Below are 24325 nucleotides of genomic sequence, written 5' to 3' on the forward strand. Positions count from 1 at the left end.
CTCTCCTCTTGTGGACCTAGTGCTTGGCTCCCTATGGTTAGACACATTTTAAGAACTGACAATTCTTAAATTGTCATGAATTCTGTTTAGCTTTAAACTTTTTGGTACTTAGGACTGAACAACATGAGTTATCTTCTAAAACTTGGTCTAGTTCTTAGTCATGACAGCATTTACTGATTTTTTTTTTCTGTTGATTGAGTGAGAAGGCCTTAGCGACTTGTACCACTGATGTTTGAAGCATCTGCTTTGGGCTGAATGCTGAAGCAACAATGGTGCCTACGATGTGAAGTACGAAAAGCATGAACACATTCAGAATGGATCCATTAGCAAACCAGCACTCATGAGTTCATTACTGTAAACTGCTAGTTTCATGAATCACAGTTATGTTCGTTAACTAGATTGAACACATTGCAGTCTGATTTCTAATGTGTTAAAACACATGTGTAAAAATGGGAATCAGGGAACCCTACTGACAAATGAATTTTTTTTTTCAAAAACACAAAGTTAGCAGCCTTTCACAGCATGCTAGGGGAAAATACCTAAAATATTACAAGAGGTATAATTTGAATTATGGCCTGGGAGCCTTCTGTAAATAGCTAGTGCTTCTCTCTTCCTCATCAAGCACAAAGGTTTGTTATTTTTATTAGTCTAGCGTTTGTGATATAGTTTTTTTTCTTAACAGAAAATTGATATGAATGTGCATGATTAAGAATCACCTACTTGGAAATTCAAATCACATCCAAGAGTGTGGATCACCAAATGTAGTTAGGTGAGCTTTAAAATTACTTGTAAAACTTTGGAAACTAATTTTCAGTCATTCTTTGCAATAAAAGGAAGCAGATTTGAAAGCACCATGGTGGCAAATATTAATATTCTGCAGGGACTTGGGAGGGGGGAGCGCCTCTCTGAAAATATGTATCTATGTTTTAGGAACTAGTATATCACAGTTGACAACATGTATTGCTACTAAGAGAATAGGTTTGCTGGCTGGCACTCCCATTGGATAAAACATTATCGAAATTGAAGAGACAAAAGGAGTGCAGAATAAACAGGAGAAAGCGCACTGAGTTCTGCTGAAGAGATAAAATTAAAGGCATATGTTATCATCTGCTGACCTAGCCTTCTAATGTTTATCCAACAAGGAAGCAGTATCATGATCTAGCCTTCCTTCCTCAGTAACGTAAATCACTTTTAAATGTCTCCTGGATTTCAGGTGTCTTGGTTATCTTGTGTTGGCAGAAGCTGCCATGGACCCTGAGTGTCTCTGCATTTTCCAGCTGGGTGTGCCAAAAATAAAGACCCCATTACTCTTTGCCCCTGCTGTTTCTCGGGACTGTGCCTCCAGCAAGAAACTGAAGGATGAGGTATCATCTCCCCCAGAGACAGAGTAGGTTTGATTCCATTTGAAATTCCCTAAGCTCGTTGGTCCTCCCTTGTAACTCAGCCTGGTGAGTGGAGAGGCATCCAACCTGACCCCACCTGCACTGCCTGTATGGGATGTGGGACACATGGGGAACTGGCACAAACCAATATGAAGCTCTGGCTATTGCTTTGCTGTGAGTAATGAAGTCCCTTGTGTCTGATTCTCATGCTTTCTACCACCACCCATGAAACAGTGGCCTGCTAGCTTGCTAACTTATCAGCAGATTAAAATCTCAGACCCTGCAGAGTTCTTGACATTTAAAGATAGAAGACTGCTTTTAAACATATATGAAAATAATTTAACTCCAAATATTTTAATCATTTCTCCACACATGTTTTAACAGCTAAAATCACAAACTGTGTTTTTACTATTATTAAAAACTTACATACTCAAAATGATTTTAAAATCGTCATGAGAATTAAGCTTTGCCATTAATGTTATTGTTTACCTATCATAAAACAATGGGAGATTATGCACTAGACAGTGTCAGAGACTGAGTTCGAATTCTAGCCAGGCCTCTCGCTGATGGGGTATGGCCTCATGAAATTATTTCTGTTTCCCAATCTATAAAATGAGTGTAAAGATACAGAACAGACCTTGTAGGGTCGATTTAGGTTTTTAATGAAATACTGTGTGTACAAGCACCTCACATGCTCTCACTCAGTAGACCTCCAATATATGCATATTGGATATGAATTCTGTTGTTGTTTAATTGAATGGAATATTACTAATTTCATCTTAAAATGTATATAACCTTCATATGTACTTGCTGAGGTTTGTTATTTGATTTTAGCAGGCTAGTTTAAGAGTTCGAGATGTGCAGATATTGACTGGTATAGATAAAATAGGTAAACAAGTTTATACTGTACAGCACAGGAAACTATACTCGATATCTTGTAGTAGCTTATGGTGAAAAAAATATGAAAAAGAATATATGTACATCCATGTATGACTGAAGCACTGTGCTGTACACCACAAATTGACACAGCACTATAAACTGACTATACCTCAAAAAAATATATATTAGCATGAGCCTGAGATTAACTTTGTAGTACGGTATATGTGTACACATGTCTGTCAGAAATGGTCTTGTAGTTCCTTTTAATTTCCAAAGAAGTTAGATCTCAGAAATATGCAATTTCTAGCCTTCATATTGAGTGTACATATATGGGGGGAAATTGTTGACTAGTGTCAATCTACCCAGCAGGGGAAGCTATCTCAGAGTGACTCCCCCCTCCCCTTATTAGAGGCTTATTCATTCGTTTCCATAGAAAACTTTCAGAAAATTATGCATTGCCTCATTGTAAAGCTAGGCTGCTAGGTTTAGTGTTTCCCCACTTGCTGTGTGGACCCTCGTGCTTAGGAAGACTTTGAGTAGATAATAATTTTCCATAACGAGTGAGCTGAGCTGACCTAGTGCACCAGTAACAAAAGCCACACGTTTTGGGCAGAGGAAGGTGTCCATTGCCGCGCTGTTCCAAACAAGCCAGCAATCAGTAATAGGAAGCTATTCTTTCAGTGGAAAAAAGAGATGGGAGATACCATTAAAATCATTCTATTTTATAAGAAACCCATCCATACTTCAAGCAAAGAATGTGTGATAAAAGTGTAGGGACATAGACACATAAAAATAAAACTGTTAAGGGAAGACACATGACAAAGTATAAGGTCCATGATCAAGCAGATACTTCTCTTAAACATTGATCATTAACATCCTAGGGGGATATTGCGTATTAAAAGATTGGCACTTCATATATTGTTTTTATTTTAATCATATTTCATGATGTATTTTTTAATTTTAATTATTACCATGAAGGGCTTCGGTAGTAACAAGAAATTACATATGAAATGGACGTGCTAAACATTTTATGGCTTAACTCAAGAAAGGAACGTAGGTGTCTAAGAATTAACCATAGTTCATAAGAAAGTTAAATGTCAAGTTCCTATATGATCTGTTAATTACATTCAATAACATTAAAGGGCAGCATTTGCAAGTTGCTTCTGTGCCTAGTATTTTAGAATTCGGTGACAAACTTATGATATTGACCCTCATAATTAAATTACTTAATTTTAGAATTAAATAATTCTAGAATATTTTCATTCTAGAATATGTTATGGATCTTGATTGCATGCTTGACTTTATTTTCTTTTTCTCCTGATTGTATTAGAAAATTCCACATTATTTTCTTTTAATACCTGCTGACCTTACACAGAAAATAAAAGCCAAAATTAAAATAATGACAAATTCCAAACCTCTCACCAAAGCCTACTACACTGAAAAGTCTTCAAAGAAAGTGTGGGTATATAACAAAGTCAGGATGACAGTTCGTATCATTTAAATTTCAAAAAATACCTTCTTCTGGAATCCACAATAACTTACTAGCATCACAAGACATTTGTGCTTCTCTTTAGTTGACAGAAACATGTCAGCTTTATAGTTTATAGTATGAATATTAGGTCGAACTACACTTTGCCGACTGAAATAAATGCACAGCCTAAAAGCTGAGAGTTACGTTTTACTTGGTGGACATTTCTGAGGACTTGAACCCCTTCAAGCCTGAGATGACAGCCTCCCAGATTGCTCTGAGCGGCTGCTCCGAAGAGGTAGGGAAGGAGCCAGGATATACAGGATTTTTACAACAAAGACCAGGTAATGGGGACATTAAACATTAAAAGATTATTTGTTAACTGAAGAAAACCAGGCATCTCCAGTTAAAGAGTTTAAGCGCTTTTCTACGTATGGGAGGGAGCAAACGTTTGGGCTCCTTGAATTCATTCCTTTGACAAGCACCTAGCTATCTAGGGCCAGCGTCCTGTCCTTTCTTATTCTGAGCCCCCTCAGGGTGCACCATTCTGAGTGGCTGCAAAGGCCGGGCTGCAGGGGGTGGTGGCAGCCGCTGATGCCTTGGTTTCAGCATTTTTTTGTTTACTGCTATGGTTGCAATATTTTTCATTCATAAGTTCAAACATATTTTTTGTACTTATAAAAGTGGCAGTTTTATATGGTCCAACTTAACTTTTTATATAAGTAAATTCAATACAATATCAATTAGCCAAATTGTCAGTAACATAACACTTTAGAAACATGTATTTTCCAAAGTATGTGAAAAGAGATGTTCTAAACTGTTTCACGTGATGACTCTCTTTTCTGAGTTATAAGAAATCTTCAAAAACTTCATAAATTAGTGTTGATTAGAAAAAATCTGTATTTAGGGGAAATTTAATACATATTCTGTTTATTTTTCCATTTTTGGAAGAATTTTTGAGTTGGTATCTGTGGGGTAGTAATGAACATCTGGCTATTGCCAGAGATTCTCACAGTTCAGTGTTAAAAACATACCCTGGCGTGGGGATTTTACACCAAGCCTTTAGAGAAATAACATCCTTTTATAAATTCAAGACTGATTTCCTTTTTAGAGTGGGATCTTCTTGAAAAAAAAAAAAATGACTATATTATTACAGTCTATGCCTTCATTTCCTAGTGAGATAAAGGCCAATTAAAGACAGGAACAGGAAGTAGATTCATGTAGAGTATTGTGTAGCCTGAGTTTCTCTTCCCAGGAGACACCTTGAACAATGGTTATTTCTGCCCTCATCTGTATGTTGATCACTTCCAGAGCTATGTCTTTAGCCTGGACTGCTGAGCTTCAAAATCCTGTATCCAGTTGTCTAAAACTCTCTCTCCACGGCATCAAGGTTATCTCCTGCTATTCTAACTGCCTCCCAGGGAAGCACTTAATTCTCTTTGAAAGAAAATACATTTAGGCAAAAGCCTTCACAAATTTCTGTACACAAGATCAAGAATTCAGTAAAAGAAAATAATAAGGCATGGTAAAAAAAAAAAAAAAAAAAACCAACAAAAACCAAGAGAAAAATAAAGACACAGGTGATTCAGTTGTTGGAGTTATCATCCAGGGGTTTTATTATAATTATGATTAACATATTCAAGAAAGTAGGGGGGACAAGTGGAGCCTGGTCCCCAAAGACTTGGAAATGTTTAAAAGTCAAAAAGATGTAACAAAATGCAGGTCTGTGTATTGGCATTCCACTGCTGGAAACGTTCATGGCTTCCTTGCCTTTTGGATACAAATAAAGTCCCTACCCGGTCATAGGAAGCAGTTCAGAGCTGACTCTTACCTACTTCTTTAGTCCAACTGCCTACCATTTCTTGGGCATTTTGTGCTTTAGTTAGATCCAGCTGCTGAGCGGTTCACCAAACACAGTGCTTTCTTTCACGTTGCCATGCATTCACACCGGGAAACTGGAGTGCTATCACACCACCCACATGTCCATCTAAAAAAAAATCTATATCTACAAATAACCATCTCAAATAAGGCCTTCCCTGAAAAATTCCACTTAAAACCCTCAGACAGATTGAGGTGTTCCTTCCAATGTGCTCCGATTGTCCCTGTTGCATAATCTGTTGAAACACTTTCCACCAGTATTTCAATTTTTTCTACACCTGTGGGTCTCCTTTGGTAAGCAAACAACAGCTGTGTGCTAGAGCTGACTTGTGCTGGCTCCGAAGATCCCTTGTAAAATTCCCAGGGATTTTGTGAATTGTTTGTTAAACACAGCCATTATTAAAAAATTAAATTATATAAACTTTAAATAAATTATATAAAGATGAAGAATCAGTATTTAAAAACTCAATATCTAATTATTTCATTATAATCTATGCTTGAGGTCATGGCTATTATTCTGTATGGTGGAAATAATATATCCTGATGTATTATATATATGTGTGTGCTGTTGTTTATTTCTTCCCAAATCTGTTTTTAAGGATGTCATGTTGATAGCTTGAAATAAGCCACCATAGGGTGTTTACACCACAGATACTGGCAAATGCTAACAGCCCAGACTTGATCTTTTGTTACAGTAATCATGTAGACAAGAGAATTATGGAGAAAATGTGAATAACGCAAATTTAACTTAAATGTGTGTTTACATTGTGACTAGACACAAAATTGAGGAAGTATTCCTTTAGTATGTAAAAACTATTGTCCAGTTCAGAACAAATTTGCTCACGTCAATGACAAATGAGTCAAGTTCTGACGCACACATCTGAGGGCTCCCTTTCATTTTGCTTGCCAATGTAAATGAAAATTTCAAGTGACACTAATGCAGGAATTATACAGGTTCATCAGTACAGAAGTGTCTTTGCTGAACTGAAGAGTAATCAAGTTATCTGTGCTGTGATTTATTGTGGTGTTATGGTAACAACAGAATTATAAAAACCGATAGTACTTTTTTTTCAGGAAATAACAAGTCATAGTGAAGTTACATGTGCACAGACCCTAAAATGAGTTCTGTATTTTATCTATAAATTGAGTGCTATAGATTTTATTTTTAATATAAATGAAATATAATTTTATTTTAAATATAAATTAAATGTAGCATTTTATTATTATTTGTAAATAGTGCACTCTATGTCAGTAAAGTTTATGATGATGTAATATCTACACGTATACATACTCATGCATATAATTTTTTCAGAAAGACATTTGTTAAACCAACATCGCTGGCTGTGAATGTCTAAAAGGCAGGAATCATGTCTTTCTTTACAAGATAATAGGTAGTTCCATGGTTAATATAAAGTCTGATGAATTACTATTAATTTAAGCTTATGTGTTGAGACACTGTCATTAGTTTTGAAAGTCCAAAATTGGTGCTTAAGAAGAAGGGGTATTTATTATCAAAATGAAGCCCTTAAATCAAGAAAGAAAACACAGGCAGATTTGGGCCAAGAAATCCATTTTCCAAAGGAGGTCTAAAAGAGGCTGGCTTTGTAAGATTATGTGTTTATAGTAATGTGCATGCATCCCCTATGCCGCTGTGCCCAGTACGCAGAGGTGCAGAGTCATCTGTGGTTCACAGGACACTGCAAAGAACTTGTCCTGTTCTTTCATCATTGCACAGGCCTTCACGTCAGGCCTGCCTTTCATACTGCGCCTTATGTTAAATGTCGAGGACTTGTTGAAGAACTGGAAGGTAGCCAAGACTGTGTTTCCTAAAACTCCTATGAAGATCTGCTTTTGTGTGGCTCAAATATAGAAAACTAAAGAATTTATAACTTCTTTTTGGGAGAGGGTGTAGCTCAGTGGTAGAGCGCATGCCTAGCACACACAGGTCCTGGGTTCACTCCCCAGTATCCCCACTAATAAATACATAAATGTGCCTAATAACTTCACAAATATGAAGAAATTCTAGATAAAAGGGATATTCTTCATGACCACGTTCCAGAAAAAGAATGAATTTTTTGTGAGAGATGCCAAATCACCTGTCTTCAGCTAGAAGGAAGGAAGTTAAAACTTTTAGTTGTAGACGGAGGTTTTTATTTTACTGGGACATCAGGTGTACCCTTTATTCTTTAGGAAATTCTACTTTGAGGCCATGATAACATAGGTAGCCTCTAAAATAATTTTAATTTTTTCAGTAGAAATGTGCTAATAGGCTGGGAAATAAGATTCCAGTAATTTCTTCGAAGGAAATAGCAGAAACAGTGGCGCAAACAGCAGAAACAAGTGGGAAAAATTTAGACTTTTTGGTCTTTTATGTTTTTATTTCTTAGTTGGATGCTCATATTTAATTTGACTCCCTTGCAGTTATTGACTGGCCCTTTAGGGGGCATATCTATTTTCGTGATTCATCTTAGAACAACACTAGCATGATCTGTAAGAAAAGCATGTATATATTTACATTGAATGTTAGAAAACAGAAATCAATGAAGTATTCACATTTACTTTCTCTTTTACAAAAGTACAATTATTTAGGGACTACTGCACAATATGCTTGATGAAGCTGTGGGCTGTCAGGGAAGATTTCTATCCTGTGGATTTTCTGTGTTAAGGCTTTTAAAAAGTGAAAGTGTAAATGAAGAAAGAAAAAGTAATAGTCTTCCACAGATGCGATGACAAAGCTGTTCTTCATATCTCTGTTCGTCTTTTGTCATATTTCACGTTCAGCAGTGATTGATTTCAGTCGATCCATATTTACACTGGATGAGATGGCCTCAGCTGTGTTAACTTGACAATTCAATACATATTTATTGAATGAATACTCTGTGGCGTATGGTATGCCAAACACCACAAGATATCAAAAAAAGTGATTCACTTGCTTCTCAGGAGCTTAAATTCTAAAAAGAGAGAAAATTGTAGAAAATAACTATGGTACCTGTTTCGACATTCTGGGTAGCAGTGACAGAAAACAACAGGCTATTAGAATTCAGAGGACAGATGGTTATCATAGGCTTAGTAGGAGCCGGAAAATCTCCCTGAAGATCATTGAATATAAGTGGCCTTTAGAAATCAGTAGCATTTTTACAGATGGAAACAGGAGGAAAGAAGAGAATTCAGGCGGCTGGAGGCCCTGAAGACGTGCGCCTGCCCCCTGCATGGCTGTCCCAGCCCCTTGCTACAGGACACTAACACACCCAAAAAATAGAACAAGACACAACACAGCTTGCTTGCCTCCTGTTGGAAGCTAGAGCTTTTGAATCCTGAGTAGGAAGGGAAGATGAGTGAAGCTAAATTTTTATAATCTGGGTAGAGGAACAATAGAGGAACAATAACCCAGGTACTTAAAAAGAGACCCATGTGGCAAATATCATTAATCCCCCAGTTACCAGCCCAGGTGGTTCCGCAGGATAGAGAACTGGGGACAAACACTGTCCACTGCAGCACCGAGATATTCTGTGATGTTAACTCTTATTCCATCAGAGGGGAGATGAGGCCTTGGGATGAGACTAGGATGCTTAAATCTCACCTGATATACAGAAACCTCCTTTCCACACCCTAGCAGTTATTAGAGCGTGTGTGCTTTTAACTGAGGATACACATTTTAAAGGATGGCTGGAAGATGAATTTATAGAATTCTCCCACTGAGAAAACAGAAGCAATAAGAGAAATCACATAGGGAAAAAGATAAAATGAATGCGCCAATCCAGGAGATCCAGTATCTTACCAGTGAGAGTTCTAGAAAGAAGGAAGAACAATGAAGCATTTCCCAGAACTGGAGGGTATAAGCTCCCAAACAGGAAGAGCTCCTTTAGTACCCAGCACAGGGGGTGGAAGGAAGCACACACACATGAGCACAGCACTGGGAACTTTTAGAACGTAAGAGAAAAATTGTAAAATCAACCAGAAAGAAAAAAAAATAAAATGAGACAAAACAAAAGTAGGTCACAGACGAGTTGCAGGAATTCTCAACACCACATGTATGTAATGATAGAAAACATTGAATTAAAGCCCTCAAAACAGTGATTGAAAATAATTTTTAGCATAAACTTCCATACTCAGCCAATCAGTCAAACACGGGCCAAGAATTTTAAAATTTGTGAAAGTTGGCACAATATCATATATGTAGTATTCTTTCAAAAATATTCCATGGGAATGCAATTAAGAGAATAATCAGATTCAGAATGTGGGGCAGTCTGCAAAACCACTGGTATAGACTACTCAAAAAGGCAGTGTTATAGGAAGCAAAAAGAGGTTGGAGGACTATGTTATTTACAAAAAGACTAAACAGATATAATGACCAAATGCAATTCATGACTCTTGACTGGATTCTGATTTAAAAAAAAAAAAAACTAACTATAAAAGATTTTTGGCAATAATAGAACGTGGCCTATGGACATCACATAGATGATATTATGAAATTATTGTGAGATTTTGGAGGAAGCAATAATACTGTGTCTGTGTAAGCATATTCTTATACTCAGGAGATGTAAGCTGAGGTACTTAGGGATGAAATCATATTTCTGGAGCAGACCTACCAATGGTTTAGAAATATATATATACATATATATATAGAGAGAGAGAGAGAGCAGTTTAGTTTATTTTGCTATTATTTATCTTTTCTGTGTAGTAAAAATTCTTCACCCAAAAAATAAAAATAAAAAGACTAGGTATAGAGAGAGTGTGACATTTAAAGAGAGAGAGAGAATGTAAATATTCTTGTCCAATACATCTCTTACTAGAGTTTACTAAAAGAGATGTTGCAGCAAGAAATGAGAGCAAGCAGAAGATGGAATTTGGTAAAAGGAAACTCTACACAGATTGTGGGGCAGGGGAAGTTTGAGGAAAACTACTCTGCCTTCAGATGTAGAAATTGAGCAGTTTAGATCGGAGTGCAGTGACACAGTTCTGCGGGAGGTCGTCTTCATGCAAAACAAAAGGAAGTGATAGATTACCTAATGTTTGGAATATTTGCAAATAGTATTGCTAGTTTAGTGTAACTATTGGTACAGCTGAAGATGAATAATTCTAAACATAGAGGGAACCAAGAAAATAATAAAATAAATGGGTAATTATTAACTTTAGGAGAAACAAAATGATATACGAACATTAAGCAGAATTATACCCATCTATCTGGCTCACTGGTGAATAATAATTATTTATTACTCAGTGACAACTTCCACACTTACTGGTTAACAAACAATTATGATGAAGCTATATTAAGAAGACAATTATAGGGAGGCCTATGGGAGGAGTCTATAATAGGGCTAAATCCTTACCAACTCAAATGGGCAGTCAATAGAAAGACAACTAAAATTCATAAGTCAAGCAACATAAATTTAAACATTTTTTAATGTTTGATAAATACTAAAGTGATAGATGAAAATGCTAAATGAGGACTGGAAGTTGGAGAGTGACAAGTAGCTGCTGTTTTTTGGACATAAACTTTTTAGTACTATTTTAAAATAATCTGTATATAATATTTTTATATACTAAAATTAATTTTAAATTAATATTTTTACAAATTCCATGGGAACCTAATTAGAACATTCAAAGATCAAATGGAGAAACTGTCCCATACTGAAGAGGAAAAATATGATGAAATGGGAATCATGAATGGAAAAATAGAAGAAATTGAGATCAGACTCAGAAAACCTTGCAATTATTACGTATTATGTAATGGGTAAACTAGATGTGGAAGTAATAGAGGCATAATATTTTTAAAACTTTCTTAAGTTGATGAAAAATACTAGTCTTCAGATTCAATGGGCTCAAAGTCTTGGTCAAATTTAATGTGGAAACTTTCACATCTGCACATTTTTTTAGTTGAAATTTCTGAACACTATAAAGAGAGAGATTGTAAGCCTCCAGACTGAAATGATGTTATGAATTGGTGGGGTAAGATAGAAGTACATTCCAAACAAAGAAAGCAGTGCACCAGTAAATACTGGTCCAAAAGCAGAAAAGCTAAAAGTTTTCTCCAAAGTGAGGAGTAATCAAGATGGATGATTAGGGTTTAGCATAGAGTCAATGACCACAAAGGAAACGAAACTGAATCACTCACAGAGAGACATGTAACTACTGTGTGGATTTGCTAGCTTGCTTGCACATTCGGCAATCACAAATCTGCATTAGCTTTTACTGTGAACTTGGATAATTAAACCACCACACAACATAATTTTAGTCATAATATTTAAAAGCCATAGAATGTACAACAAAGTAAAAAGATCTTTATTTCAATTCTTTTTTTGCTCATCCTTTCTTTCTTCCTTCTTCTTTTTTTTCTTCCTTCATTTCTTCCTTCCTTTCTTCTTTTCTTCTTCCTTTTCTTTTTTTCCTTTTTTTAAAACAATAATTACTATACCTTTTTATGGAAAATTCAACACAATTTAAGAATCCAGAATTTTATTTTCAATTCTAATTATGATTATTATCAGGGGAAGAAAAAAAATCCAAGTGGTGTTGTAACAAATATGTTAATATCACCATTAGGTTATCATAATAGTTCTTATCTATTCATAGTATTTAAAATTTTATTTTGAATTTCTTAAATTGTCTTCATTAGTATCAATCAAAATTCTAAATAAATCCTAGACTAGGTATTGCTTCTTCAATAATATGATGAGTTAAATTCTTAAACAATATCTGATCCATGAAAAATTAGTTAATGTTGTATGGAAATTGTTAATCTAGTAAAATGTGATGCAGAGCAACTAACCAAACATAAAAACTTAATCTTGTGTTGTACATCAGAAACTGACACACTGTAATTGACTGTACTTCAATTAAAAACAAACAAAAAAACTAAATCATGGTCAAATTATATATAAAATCTCATTAACCCAAAAACCAGATCATAATTACTCAAATTGATTGCAAATCCATCTTTCTACCATTTTCTGCCTCAGGGTTATGATGATGGCTACGGCGGTGAATATGATGACCAGACTTACGAGGCTTACGATAACAACTATGCCAACCAAGTGCAAAGGTGAGGTATATGCCGTCTAAAGCATCCTTCTTAGGATGATTTCTAATCCTGCCATTTTGTTTCTTGCATGTGAATATCAGTTATATTACATGAGAGTTTCTAGTAGTGTTTTTCCTCCACTGTCTTTCTGAATTATTAAGTTGCTTACTAGACTGCGAGAGTGTGCTATTTTAAAACAAGATGATTATCAAAACCAATCAACTCATTAAACTGGTATTTAATTTTAAAAAACTGTTATTTTTAGTGAATTCATAATTAAGACAACAGTAAAACACAGCACTTGTTCCATGTGGATTCCCCCACCAATGCAACTTTCATTGCAAAATTTTCAAAACAAAAGATAGAGAAATGTTATTGGTGCTCTGAAAAGAGGGTAATTCTTCAAACATCTTATAGAATTAAGAATTCCTTTCCTTTCTTGATAGATCTCTTAGTCATTGATGGATGAATCTCTTTATATTGACTCAAAATTTATGATATCAATGAATTTTTTAGTTTTCTGAAGTTATATTTATTTATTATTTACATGTGGTAAAATGTGCCCATTTAGGGTACAGTTGTGTAAGTTTAGCCAATACAAACTATCCTGTAACCACCACTGAAATTAAGATATAAGTTATTTTTATCTACCCAGAAAGTTTTCTGATTACTCTTTAGAGTCAACTTTTTTCCCATTTAGGCCCAGGGAACCACAGTTCATTTGTTGTCACTACAGTTTTGCCTTTTCTAGAATGTCATATAAGTAGAAGCAATACAAAATGTATCCTTTTCAACTTGGCATCTTATGTATTTGTTATCTATTCATGTTGTTTTTTATGTCAGTATTCTGTTCCTTTTTATTACGGTGTAGTGTTTCATTGTATGGATGTACCACAGTTTCCTCATTCACCAGTTGAAGGGCATTTGAGTTCTTCCTATATTTTGTAATTATGAATAAAGTTGTCATAAAACAAATACATTTTTAGAAAAATGTATCACCTAAGTATTTTCCCTGAAAATATTACAAAGTTCATGGGAAAATACAAGGAGTCCTTGTGATAATTAGTTAAATGATTCTCCCGTATTTGTGATGGACAGAAACCAATGGGACTAATTATCGCAAAGTCATTATAGTAGTGACCATTTATGGATCAACTTTATTGACACCCAAAGATATTTGGATATATTAAGTAATATTTGGAGGAGGAAGGTGGCAAAGAAAGAAACAACTTTAAGGTCATTATGGAGTGGAGAAAATCTACACATATTTCATAAGTGTGAATTTTTCATGGCCCAAGGGGACAACATAGTGAAAGATGTGAAAGGGAATTCTATATAAGGAAACCACTCTAGGCAATAAGGGAAAAACAGACTTCATGTGAACAGATACCTTTCAAGCTCAGTATAACTTAAGATATCATTATGAATAGGACTACTTTCCACTTTGAATCATTGGTCACTTTGTCGGAGGGTGAATGAAAGAGACATTATGAGCCAAGAGCTTCTGCTTCAGGTACTATCTTAATTGTTCCAATTACGCATTGGAACACAGCACAATAACAGGAGGAAGGGAAGTTTTGCTTCACATCACAGACACTAAATAGAATATTGTATGCAAATTGGCTACATGTTGAAAATATTTGCTAATATTTTCAATCAGAATTCTATTTCATCATTGTATATTAGTGCATAAAAATAGTGCTAATAAAGTTCTATAACTTGTTTCAGAAACTGTTTGGCAGAAAACATAATTATCACACACTACAACACTACTAGAATAGAGTAAAATCATTTCTTGATGTAGCTCTACAGAGCTACACTCAACTTGTAGAGATTTTGGAATAATTTTCTGAAAATGAGAAACTTTCTGCATGTTATTCTGGTGAGATTTAATTGGGTTTCATTCACCTTAAGAAACAAGGGAAAAGAAAAAATGGGGATTACAATAACTCTTCTTGAATATTTGAAAAGTAAATACTAGGATAATTGAACATAATTATGTATAAAAATTAACAGCAATATAGGATAATCTTGGGAAAAAACATTTTCTCTTGTTTCAATTAAGTATAATTTATTTGTAAAAATGTATTTTCTATGTACCCTGCTCCCTTATCTTTTCCCTTTCTTATCCATTCAATTTCCTGTGGCTAAATTCTTCCCATCCTCCTAGACCCAGCTCAAAAACCAACTCTTCCAGAAGTCTTTCCTTAATCCTTTATTTGGGAACAATATGTTTCTACCCTGAATACCGACAGCATCATATCTTTATTTCTCTGCATCACTTTCTATCTCTGCCTTGTATTTGGATCATTTGTGTTCATGCCCTTGTTTCTCTTACTATTTGCCCAGACTCCTAGACTGATACACCTGCATGACCCTCATAGCAAAAAGCACTGAGTCTTTTATAGGATATATGCTGAATTGATGATTGCTCAATGCATGAATGTCAGGCCTAAAATGTACCTACATGAAGGAGATAAAAAGTAAGAGCTTCATGCCTCAAGAAAATATAATATTCAGAATAATATGTATCATTTTTACTGATAAAATATTTATGTGTTTCTAAGATATCTTAATGCTAAACCAGAAATGTTAAAGAAAGCAGGTCATGAAATTAGTTACAAAGATACTAATATTCTATACTATAACAATTATAAAATACCTACGTAGTCAAAACATATACTCAATACTGTTATATTATCTGGCATGCAAAAGGTTCTCAATTAAGATTTATTGAATAAATGAATGAAAAATGAATGAATGCAGCATTGAATGAATGAAATTAGTGCTATTATTTCTGAAAACTCTGTGAGGAAGAATTTCAAAGTATAACACCAATTTGTATTAGAAATAGATAAACACTGGGAACATTTATTATATAATGAATTAAATTCCTACCTTTAGATTACTTCTATTGATCCAACCATATCACCAGAAGGTAAGATTAACAATTTAGTTAGATAAGCACTTATTAAGTGATTACTTGTGCCAGAGAGTTACTAACCATACAGTGACAATACTTATTTTTCAATTTTTAAATGTATTTTAGTATTTTCTCCTAATAACTTGTTGTATGATGAGGAGTCATATGCAAGTTGCATGTATATTTCAATTAATATAAGTGAAGCAACTACTATAGAGTAATCAAGTGTTAGGAATTAGAAATGAGGAAAAGTCTATTCTCTACAAGAATCAGTCTGGAATAGTTTCTTTTTCAAGAGATGGTTCTTTTCATTGGACTTTTTAAAGTATTATTTGCATTTATGGAGGGAAATGGAGAAAGTTTCTAAAGAAGTGGAATAAAGAGAAATAGATGGGGTTTGCCAAGATGGTGGACAGAAAGGATGCAGTGCTCACCCTCTCCCATCAATACATCAAAAATGATAACTACACACGGAAACATTCACACAGAATACGTACTGAACCTTGGCAGAATATCTCCTACAATCAGAATTATAAGGAAAATTCTCACAAAGCCTGATAGGAGAAAAACAAAAGTAAAAGGAAATCAAGGTGGTACCTGACTTTGGGGAGGGAGCAGCAAAGGAGGAAAAGCATCCTCCCCCTAGCTGGGCTGGCTGCCGTGAAAGGATTTGCACTGGTGGCTTTCTGGGTACAAAACCAGGGCAGGATACCAACATTTCCACAGCTCAGGCAGGGATAAGGGCAGTGTCAACAAAGAGTTATTTGTAAGACCACATAGTAAATGACAGACAACACCACAGAAAGCACTTCCCAGTGGACGTCTCCTGCAGAATACTCAGCAGCTTGTCTTCCAGCAGAAGTGCTACCATCCCACCTACCAAACAGTGCAGCTCAGAAAAGTGTCTGGAAACCTTTATTCCAATAACAGAGAAGCAGACCCTGTCAGGACTGTGACAACCACAGAGCCAAAAGGAGGCCTCATTCAATGATGATGGCAGGCTCTGGGCACCACAACGTCAGCCACATGCCCAAGAGGAAAGGCATGGCAACCATCTATATTAGAAACAGCTCCCATAACAAAACATTAGATGCACACTGTCTACACAGAGATGCTCCCACATTAAAAAAACAAAACAAAACAAAACAACTCTTCAACCCCATAGTAGATAACTGTTACTTCTAAATTCATAGAGTAAAATAAATATGAGTAACATGAAGAAGCTGAGAAACCACCCCGAACACTCCCAGTTAGCAGAACAAAAGAAGCCCCTGAAAGAACAGGCAGTGAAATAGATCTTGACAGTCAACTAGATCCTGAGCCCGAAAAAGAGGTGACAGCTGCACTGGAGGACATAAGAGTGGCTAACAATAGAAATGCAGAATACTGTAAAAAGGACATAGAAACTATAAAGAGGAGCTAGTTAAAATCAGAAAACTCAGTTGCTGAGATAAAAGCCAAGCTAAAGTCAATAAATAGCAGACTAAATAATGCAGAAAAACAAAAAAGTGATTAAGAATACACGATAATGGAAATAACCCAATCAGAAGAGAAGACAGAAGAGCAAATGAAAGCCATAAAAAGCAATATATAAGAGACCTATGGGATAATATAGAGCGTGCCAATCTATGCATAGTAGGTGCCTCAGGAGAAAGAGAGAGAGAAAAGGGTATGGAAAACATATTTGAAGAAATTATTACTGAAAACTTCCCAAACCTACAGTAGGGAACAGATATCCAAGTACAAGAAGAACAGAGGGTCCCAGACAAGATGAACCCAAACAGACCTACACCAAGACATATTACAATTAATATGACCAAAGTTAAAGATAAAGAAGATTTTAAAGGCAGCAGGAGAAAAACAAAGAGTTACAAGGAAACCCCCATAAGGCTATCAGGTGATTTCTCTACAGAAATATTACTGGCCAGAAGGGAGTAGCAAGATATATTCAAAGTCCAGAAAGAAAACCCTGCAGCCTAGGATACTCTATCCAGCAAGACTGTCCTTTAGAAGAGAAGGAGAGTTAAAGAATTTCCCAGATAAGCAAAAGAATACAGTAATACTTCACTTACCTTAAAAGAAATACTGAAAGATCTATTCTAGAAAAGAAGCAGGAAACTATAAAAAAGAGCAAATCACAATCGGAAATGTGATGACAATGAACAGCAAGAGAATAAACATGAAGATGTAAAAGAGGACATCAAAATCTTAAAATGAGAGTTAGGAGCAAGAAAAAGTAGACTTTTTTTCATTATTTTTAGGATGTGTTTAAGCCTATATAATTACCAGTCTAAAGCAAATAGAGTAATGGGTTAACACACTTGAAGAACAAGTTAGCCACAAATCAAAAGCATATAGTAGCATCACTTAACAAAAAAGAAAAGAAATCAACCTAATACAAAAGAAAATTATCAAACCACAAAAGGTAAAATAAAAAGAAAAGGAAAGGAAAAGAGATGAAATACAAAATCAATTGGAAAACAAAGTTTAAGGTGGAAATAAACACACATCTAACAATAATCACTATAAATGTCAATGAACTAAATGTTCCAATCAAAATACATAGAGTTGGAGATTGGATAATAAAACAAGAGTGTATAATATGCTGCCTACAAGAGACCCAGTTTAGGGTGAAGGACATACGTAGATTGAAAGTGAGAGAATGGAAAAAGATATATTATGCAAATGGAAATGACAAGACAGTGGGGTTAACAATACTCATATCACACAAAACAGACTCTAAAACAAGGCCATAAAGAAAGATAAAGGGCACTATATAGTGATTAAAGGAGCAATAAAAGAAGAGGATATTACTCATTAACATACATGCCCAAAATAGGAGCACCTAAATACATAAAACAAATACTAACAGACATAAAGGGAGAAACTATTGGGAATATAATAATAGTAGGCGACTTTAATACCCCATTGGACAAATCTTTCAGACAGAAAATCAATAAAGCAACAGAGATACTAAATCACACAATAGAACATTTAGATTTAATTGATATTCACAGCCAAAGAAACCTAAAATATGCATCCTTTCCAAGTGTACATGGAACATACTCTCGGAGAGACCACACACTCAAACACAAAAGCAGCATCAACAAATTTAAGAGGATAGAAATTATTTCAAACATCTCTTCTGACCGCAATGACATGAAAGTAGAAATCAACCACAGAGAAACAAATGAGAGAAAAACTACTGCATAGAGACTCAGAGACATGCTACTAAAAATCCAATGGTTCTAATATACAAAAAATAGATAAGCAAGTTCATACTGTACAGCACAGGGAACTATATTCAATACCTTGTAGTAGCTTATGGTGAAAAATAATATGAAAATGAATATATGTGTGTTCATCTATGACTGAGGCACTGTGCTGCACACCAGAAACTGACACAACATTGTAAACTGACTATACCTCAACAAACAAACAAACAATAGGTCAATGATGAATCAAAGAAAAACTTTTAAAAATACATTGAGACAAATGACAGTGAAAACACGACCACACATAATCTATGGGATGCAGCAAAATTGGTCCTAACTGGGAAGTTCTTGCTACAGTTATACCTCAAAAACAAGAACAATCTCAAGTAAACAATCTAACCTACCATCTAAAAGAATTAGAAAAAGTAGAACAAACAAAACTTAATGGCAGCAGAAGGAAAGGAATAATAAAGGTCAGGAAAGAAATAAATAAAACAGAGATTAAAAAATAGAAAAAAAATCAAGATGAGCACTGACTTTTTTGAAAGTGTAAACAAAATTGAGAAACCTCTGGCCAGGCTCACCAAGCAGAAAAAATAAAGTACAGAAACAAACATAATAAGAAATGAAAATGGAGAAATTAAAACCAACACCGCAGAAATACAAAAAATCATGAGAATACTATGAACAACTATATGGCAATAAATTGAACAACTCAGAAGAAATAGACAAGTTTCTAGAAACATGCAGTCCATCAAAACTGAATCAGAAAGAAACAGATCATACAGAAATAGACTGAACAGACCAATCACTAGAGGTGAAAAGAATCAGCAATAAAAAGCCTCCCTGCAAACAAAAGTCCAGGACCAGATGGCTTAACTGGGGAATTCTATCACACATACAAAGAGCTCATTCTGATCCTTTTCAAACTCTTCCAAAAGACTGAATAGAAGAGAACTCTCCCAAACTAATTCTATAAGGTACCATCACGCTGATACCAAAACCAGACAAACATACTGCTAAAAAGGAAAACTATAGGCCAATATTGCTGATGAACATAGATTCAAAAATCCTTAACAAAATATTAGTAAACAGAATCCAACAACACAAAAAAGATTTTACCCCATGATTAAGTTGGGCTCATCCCAGGGAAACAAGAACGGTTCAACATACGCAAGTCAAGCAATGTGATAGCACCACATTAACAAAAGAAAGGACAGAAATCACATGATTAGCTCACTAGATGTGGGAAAAGCATCTAATAAAATTCAACATCCATTTATGATAAAAACTCTTACCAAAATGGGTATAGAGGGAACATATCTCAACATAATAATAAGCTATTTATTACAAACCCACAGCCAGCATGATACTCAATGGTGACAAGTTGTAAGCCTTCCTGCTAAGATCTGGAACAACACAAGGATGCCCATTCTCACCACTTCTGTTCAATGTAGTATTTGAAGTCCTAGCCACAGCAGTCAGGCAAGAAAAAGAAATAAAAAGGATCCAAATTAGAAGAGGTAAACTTGTCATTATATACAGATGACATGATACTCTGTATAGAAAACCCTAGAGGTTCCACACAGAAAACTACTCGAGCTGACAAAAGCACTGGCAAGGTAGTAGGGTACCAGATTAACATACAGAAATCAGCTGCTATTCTTTCCACTAACAATGAAATATTAGAAATTGAAAGTAGAAAAACAATTCCTTGTAAGATTGCATCCAAGAAATAAAATACTTAAGAATAAATTTGACCAAAGAAGTGAAAGATTTATATATGGAGAGCTAAAAAACATTGACTAAGAAAATTAAAGATGACTTAAAGAAATGGAAAGATATCCCATGTTCTTGGATTGGAAGAATTAATATTGTTAAAGTGGCCATACTGCCCAAAACAATCTACAGATTTAATGCCGTTCCTTTCAAATTACACAGGACATTTTTCATAGAACTAGAATAAATAATCCTAAAATTTATATGGAATCACAAAAGACCCAAAATTGCCAAAGCAATACTAAAGAATATGAATGAAGCTACAAGAATAAACCTCCCAGACTTCAAAAATAGACTTACCATATGACCCAGCAACCCCACTCCTGGGCAGATATCCAGAGGGAACCTTAATTCAAAAAGACACATGCACCCCAATGTTCACAGCAGCCCTATTTACAACAGCCAAGACATGGAAACAACCTAAATGTCCATCAACAGATGACTGGATAAAAAAGTTGTGGTATATATGTACAATGGAATGCGGCCCAGCCATTTAAAAAAAATGAGTAAAATAATGCTATTTGCAGCAACAGGATAGATCTGGAGAGTGTCATTCTAAGTGAAGTCAGCCAGAAAGAGAAAGAAATATGATAGCACTTGTATGTGGAATCTAAAAAAAAAGACACAAATGAACTTATTTTACAAAACAGAAAAAGACTCACAGTTATAGAAAATAAACTTATGGTTGCCAGTGGAGAAAGGGCATGAGAACATATAAATTGGGAGTTCGAGATTTACAGATACTATTTAATATACATCAAGTAGATAAACAACAAGTGCATACTGTATAACACAAGGAACTATATTCAAGATCTTGTAGTAACCTATAATGAGAAAAGTATGTATGTATGTATATGTATGACTGAAACATCATGCTGTGCCCCAGAAATTGACACAACACTATAAACTGACTATGCTTCAATTAAAAAAGCAAAGTACATGAGCATAAATCTTCTTCATTTACAAACAAAATGAATATCACTTTGACATTGTTGTGGTCAAATCAGAAGAAATGCTGATTTGGAATCTTGAAGGTAAAACAAAATGTTATGTGTGACTTAGTAGAACTGATAGAAAAGAAAAAAATATTTAGATAAAATGGTCTTTGACTAGTTAGTCAGAACAAGGAATACAGAATTTGTGGAGATTATAAAGTGGAATCTGTCAGGTGCTTCAATGGAATAATTATGTCATCTTCATGCAGAGTCTAAAGGAAGTTCACAAGGTAACATCCTTACAAAGGTTCACCTGGAGTTCAGAACTGTAACAACTGTAATTAATTCCCAGTTGTCTTGTAAGGTGTTGTTAATTATGGAAAAGTTCAAATGGATCAGAAAATGGACTTTGCTAATAATTCCTTAGGCGGCAGCCCAACTAAGTGACATATTAAGGACTGCTAAAGATGATAATGACAGGAAGGCTCTCTGACCATCTTTTTCTCTTGCTCTGAGTCTGTGAGGAGAAAAAGTAAAGAAATAGATTGATTCGTTTATTATGCAAGTTTCAAATTGCAGGACTAGTATTGCAGTTTCCAGGGGAACTCAATTACTCGAAGTCATTGTCTGAAGACATGTTACATCCTGTGATCAATACCTTTAATTGGACCACTCGATTCCACTCATGTTCTAATACCCCATCTTTTATGCATTCCTCAGTCATTAATATTTTCAAAGATCAATCTTCTTAAATCGTGTAAATTAATGAGGCTTACAACCATTTTTTTTTTCTAATTTTGAGTGAACTGGGGATTCAACTCAAGACCTTCTGCATGCTACGTGTACACTCTACCACTGAGCTATACTCACCCTCCAAACATTTTTTTCAATGCCCAAATTTTAAGTAAGACTTTATGTTCAACCAAATCAGAAATGCAGGAAAAAGTAACTTTTGTATACTCAGATACAAATAGTACTATTACAAATCAAAAGACCAGTTCTGATCTTTGATTCTTAACAGAATTTTAACGTGAATGTGAAGTGTTAAAGAGTTTACAGTTTTCTGATGTAAATTACTAACTGCAGATTTTTAATTGGCAAATATCAAAATGGAAGACTTTGCTTTCCTTGAAGCATATATCAGGTGTGTAACTCACACAACCTAGGAAAATAATCCTCTTTTCTCTTGATTAATGCAGGAATATCCTAGAAGAGCAAACATATAGGTCTCTCTGAAATATAAGGCTGTAGTTTCCAAAGTTTTCTAGATTAAAGACCCTCTTGGAAGATCTGTAACTGTCAGGGTCTATACAGATATAAATAATGGCATACCTTTTCTATGGAAACAGCAATGTTTTAAAATGAATTTGTATTTTATTAATGAGACAGCATTTATACTAAAGTAATTTACAATGTATAATGAACATAAAAATATACGTTTGTGAAAAGATGGCTTCTTGGATACCCTAGTACAACTTAGTTACTCAGGGTTAGGGCCCCCACAATGGGAACGATTGCTCCGTTGTTCAGAGGCTGCTTGGAACTAATGATTCAGAACAATTAACACTAGTTTTGTGCTGGCTGCTCTGCTAATTGTTTAGGATCTTCATCTTATTTAATCCTTGCAATGACATGTGAGACAGAGAAAAATTGAAGCTTAAAAATGTTACATGACTTTCCTATGTTCCTTCAAGGAGTAAATGTTGGATTCAAAATTTTATCTGCTAACTCCAGGGGCCTCAGACATAAAGGGTAACAAATACTGTCTGAAAATCTAAATTAATTTATTGATTAAACAGACTCCTGTTATGCACCTCAACAGGCTAGAGAGAATATACTTTAATATAGTAAGAATGTCTTGAGTAATTTGCATGGTTTTCAAAGAGCTCTGACCAAAGGATACTTCTGATCAGGAAAAAAAATGAAATAATTCTTGTTTATAGGCCATGAGTTTAATGTGAGCCCCTGTTTTTGATATCAAGAGTCTACAAAAATGCTTCTAATGAAAACTTAAGTGTAAGGCACTTTACCCAGAAATTTAATAAAAGTTATAATGTAACAGCTTGTCCTATTCATTTAAGTGTCACTACTTCCTATAAAGTGACTCACCCTCATTTTGTAATTCAATTTTCTTAAGTCTCAAACTATAGTCAACGATGAGATTGAATTTGCAGATAGTTATTGGATTTGAGAGATTTTCCCACAGTTATTCTACAAGTTAGTGGCATTCTCATGCATCTGCAGAACTCAGAATAAACAGTGGACTTGGTATCATTTGAATTTAGCTCAGCAGAGTGGGAATCCAGCTCATGATACACACTATCTTTGTTTCCAACTCCGAATTCGTCTGCTTGCCACACGACAGGCCAATAAACAGGGAGACAAGGAGTTGGGGCAAGGAATAGCAACTTTATTCAGAAAGCCGGGGGACCGAGAGGATGGCTAACTAATGTCTTGGAGAACCATCCTGGTGCAGCCAGAATGCAGGCTCCTTTCACACAAAAAAAACAGGGGAGGGGGTGTGGTTCGTTGTTGCAAACTTCTTGCTGTAGGAATTCTTCTTGCATTTGTCCATGTGGGTCAGGCCTTGCTGTTCCTGTAAACCTCCAACAAAGCAAAGGTTACTCTGTTTTGCAGCTTGCAAGCTCTGGGTAAGTGCAGAAGTGCTGACATCCTTTAAGGTCAGAGCCTGTCTATTTCAGGCTAAAGGCAACATTGTTTCCCAAAAGGTGCAGAGCTGGCAAGGCTAAACCTGGAAAACAGGGCACAGTTGTCGAAACTAAAGGAACAGATCCAACATAGAGTCAGATTTGTTCTCCTTTGTTACATATTTTTTGGTCGGTAT

The 24325-nt window shown here is 35.1% G+C and overlaps 1 protein-coding gene across 4 annotated transcripts in view; it reads left to right on the plus strand.

Annotated features, from left to right (window-relative positions):
- KHDRBS2 (KH RNA binding domain containing, signal transduction associated 2) overlaps positions 1-24325 on the plus strand; it is a 522708-nt gene that overhangs the window by 447666 nt on the left and 50717 nt on the right. For all 4 annotated transcript variants that reach the window (XR_010376930.1, XR_010376929.1, XM_031434467.2 and 1 more), the window contains exon 7: positions 12567-12649. Coding sequence is in view for 2 of the 4 variants with exons in the window: in XM_031434467.2 (XP_031290327.1) it covers positions 12567-12649 (83 nt within the window). In the remaining 2 variants the exon portion in view is untranslated. The remainder of the gene's footprint in view (positions 1-12566; positions 12650-24325) is intronic.

This window comes from Camelus dromedarius, chromosome 19, assembly GCF_036321535.1.
Source record: "Camelus dromedarius isolate mCamDro1 chromosome 19, mCamDro1.pat, whole genome shotgun sequence".
NCBI classification, from domain to species: Eukaryota; Metazoa; Chordata; class Mammalia; order Artiodactyla; family Camelidae; genus Camelus; species Camelus dromedarius.